The following is a 3,176-nucleotide window of genomic DNA, read 5'->3' as shown; positions in this document are numbered from 1 at the left end:
CACTAAGCGCAGCCCAGCAAAAGGAAATCGGTGAAGCAAGGCTCAAAGCTCTTAAAGCAAAGAATATTTGTTTCAATCCATTGATAAGAGTATTCTGAAAACTATCATTCAAAAGGATACTTCCAAGCAATTGTGGGATTCAAAAAAACTCAAGTATCAAGGAAATGCTAGAGTGAAGCAAGCCTAGCTATAATGACTTCGCAGAACATTCGAAACTTTAGAGATGAAAGAAGGAGAAGGTGTTTTTGAGTATTTTGCAAGAGTTATGTCTACTGCTAATGACATGAGGAATTGCGGAGAAGATATGCTGGATGTCAAAATTATTGAGAAAATACTTCGAAGTCTCACCGATAAATTCAACTTCGTAGTATGCTCAATTGAAGAATCCAAGGACATTGACCAATTAACAGTTGATGAATTACAGACATCTTTGCTTGTACATGAACAAAAGGTGATTGATAAGAGGAGTGAAGAGCAGGTGCAGGTGGAGAATGTACCAAGGTATGGACAAGGAAGAGGCAGAGGAACATTTCATAGAGAAAGAGGTTACTCTAGAAGATGGGGAAGAGGTAGATCTTTTATGAACCGGTCGGCCATCAACTGTTTTCGATGTGGAAAGCAAGGACATTACCAATTTGAATGTCCGGGCTTAGAAAAAGAAGCTGTCAATTATGCTGAATTTGACGAGGAGGAAGAACTGCTATTAATGGCGTACACAAAGAAAAGTAAAGTTGAAAGAGAAGGCATTTGGTTTCTCGATTCCGGGTGCTCAAATCATATGACAGGGGACAAAACATGGTTCGTTGAGCTCGACGAAAGTTTCAAACACACTGTCAGGTTGGAAAATAGCTCAAAATTGGCAGTTGAAGGAAGAGGCAGTGTCAGATTCGAAGTTGAAGGTATCACACAAACTGTGACAAATGTCTACTATCTCCAAACTCACCAACAATTTGCTAAGCATAGAGCAGCTACAGGAGAAGCACTTGGTGATCTTAATCAAAGAAGAAACCTGCAGAGTCTATCATCAACAAAGGGGCTTGATAATGAACATACAAATGATGGCGAATCGCATGTTCTCAGTTCATGCAAAGATGAAGTCATTGGTTGACAAATGTTTGAAAATAGAAGATGAAGACTTGGAGGCTATGTGGCACAAGAGGTATGGGCATTTGAATAGTAAATCTATTCAAATCATGCAGCAAAAACAAATGGTGGAAGGATTACCTAAATTAAAGGAAACTGTCAAAGTTTGCATAGTTTGCAATGTTGGGAAGCAACCATGGCAAAAATTCCCAAAGAAAAGCAAATGGAGAGCATAAAACAAACTGGAATTGATTCATGGAGATCTTTGTGGACCATCACTTCAACCTCTCACGGCGGTAAAAGGTACCTGCTAGTACTTGTAGATGGTTTTTCTCGCAAGACATGAATTTATTTTCTTGCAGATAAATCAGAAGCTTTTGAAACATTCAAAAACTTCAAAAATCTTGTTGAAAATGAAGCAAAAACAGCCATACGTGGACTCAGAATTGACCAGAGAGGAGAATTTACGTCAAATGTGTTGTGCATCAAAAGCGGAACAAATGTACTCGCAACACCAATGAACGAAATTACACAAAGAGACACCAAGATATTTACGTGGTTTGGAGAGAAGAAGTTCTCCTACATCCACGAGTAGCAACCAATTACTAATAAACAAAGTATTACAAGTGAATACCTCACTATCACATTACAAAGACTCTCACCAATATCTCACTCAATCTCAAGTGCTATTTTATTAATTCTAAGCATGGCATTATATAGCCTTTACAATCATGGTTGAACCTAAAAATATCAGCAGAAAGAAACTTAAAGTCCCAAAGAATAGGACTAATCAGTCCTAAAGAATAGGACCTTATGACAATTTACAACAATCTCCACCTTATCATAAGATCTCCCAGTTGATAACTGATTTGGTTGCTACCACGTCAACACACTACTCCTTTCTTTCGGCGTTGATGAAATTCAAACAATGCCAGAACTTTTCACGAGCGATCACCTTTGTCAACATATCAGTAGGGTTATCAGCAGTTCCAATTTTTAATAAACGAATGTCCCCTTCACTAATAACTTCTCGAATAAAGTGAAAACGGACATCAATATGTTTAGTACAAGCATGATGGACTTGATTTTTTGACAAACAAATAGCACTCTGGCTATCACAAAACACATTTATATGTTCTTGCAAAATACCCAAGTCATTGATCAAACCATGCATCCAAATAGCTTCTTTAAAAGCTTCCGTTACTGCCATATACTCTGCTTCAGTGGTAGATAATGCAACAGTAGACTGCAATGTTGAACGCCAACAAACAGGTCCACCAGCCATAGTAAATAAATAACCCGTAGTAGATCGTCGTTTATCCAAATCACCAACATAATCAGAATCCACATAACCAACTACAAGGTTGTCAAGATTAAACATTTCTTGTTTTTGAAACTTAATACCAACATCAATAGTACCAAGAATGTACCTAAGAATCCATTTGACAGTCTGTCAATGCTCTTTACCAGGATTATGCATATAACGACTCACCATGCTTACTACGTGTGAAAGATCAGGTCGAGTACATACCATAGCATACATCAAAGCACCAACAGCATTTGTATAAGGAATATTCTCCATATACCTTTTGTCATCGTTAGAACTTGAACACATGGAAGCACTACGTTTGAAATGAGGAGCAAGTGAGTACCAACGGGTTTGGTTGAATTATTCAAACTAAATCTTGTGAATACCTTGCATAGATATTGAGACTGAGTCAACCAGACTGTATCTTTTTTTCGATCTCGCCCTATCTTCATTCCAAGTATTTTCTTTGCATTGCCTAAGTCTTTCATTTCAAATGTTTTAGAAAGCTAATCTTTGAGCTTATCAATCTCCACCTGTCTCTTTGAAGCAATTAACATATCATCAACATATAAGAGCAAATAGATAAACGATCCATCATCAAGACACTGATAATACACACAATGATCAAATTGGCTATGAGTATATATATGCTCTACCATGAAATGATCAAACTTTTTATACCATTGGCGAGGAAATTGCTTCGGCCCATACAAAGATTTCTTCAATCTGCATACAAAATGTTGCTGTCCAACTACTCAAAAACCAACCGGTTGCGCCATATATA

General features: G+C 37.4%; 1 protein-coding gene across 1 annotated transcript; it reads left to right on the top strand.

Moving 5' to 3' along the window:
- Positions 1 to 223: 223 nt before the first annotated feature.
- Positions 224 to 1,108, top strand: LOC111434932. Its single transcript, XM_023072253.1, has one exon. The coding sequence runs from the start codon at positions 224 to 226 to the stop codon at positions 1,106 to 1,108; it is 885 nt and encodes a 294-aa protein (XP_022928021.1).
- The last annotated feature ends 2,068 nt before the right edge of the window (positions 1,109 to 3,176 follow it).

The sequence above is a fragment of the Cucurbita moschata genome, unplaced genomic scaffold (genome assembly GCF_002738365.1).
Source record: "Cucurbita moschata cultivar Rifu unplaced genomic scaffold, Cmos_1.0 Cmo_Scf00047, whole genome shotgun sequence".
Lineage (NCBI taxonomy): Eukaryota > Viridiplantae > Streptophyta > Magnoliopsida > Cucurbitales > Cucurbitaceae > Cucurbita > Cucurbita moschata.
This window is presented reverse-complemented; position numbering and strand designations above follow the sequence as displayed.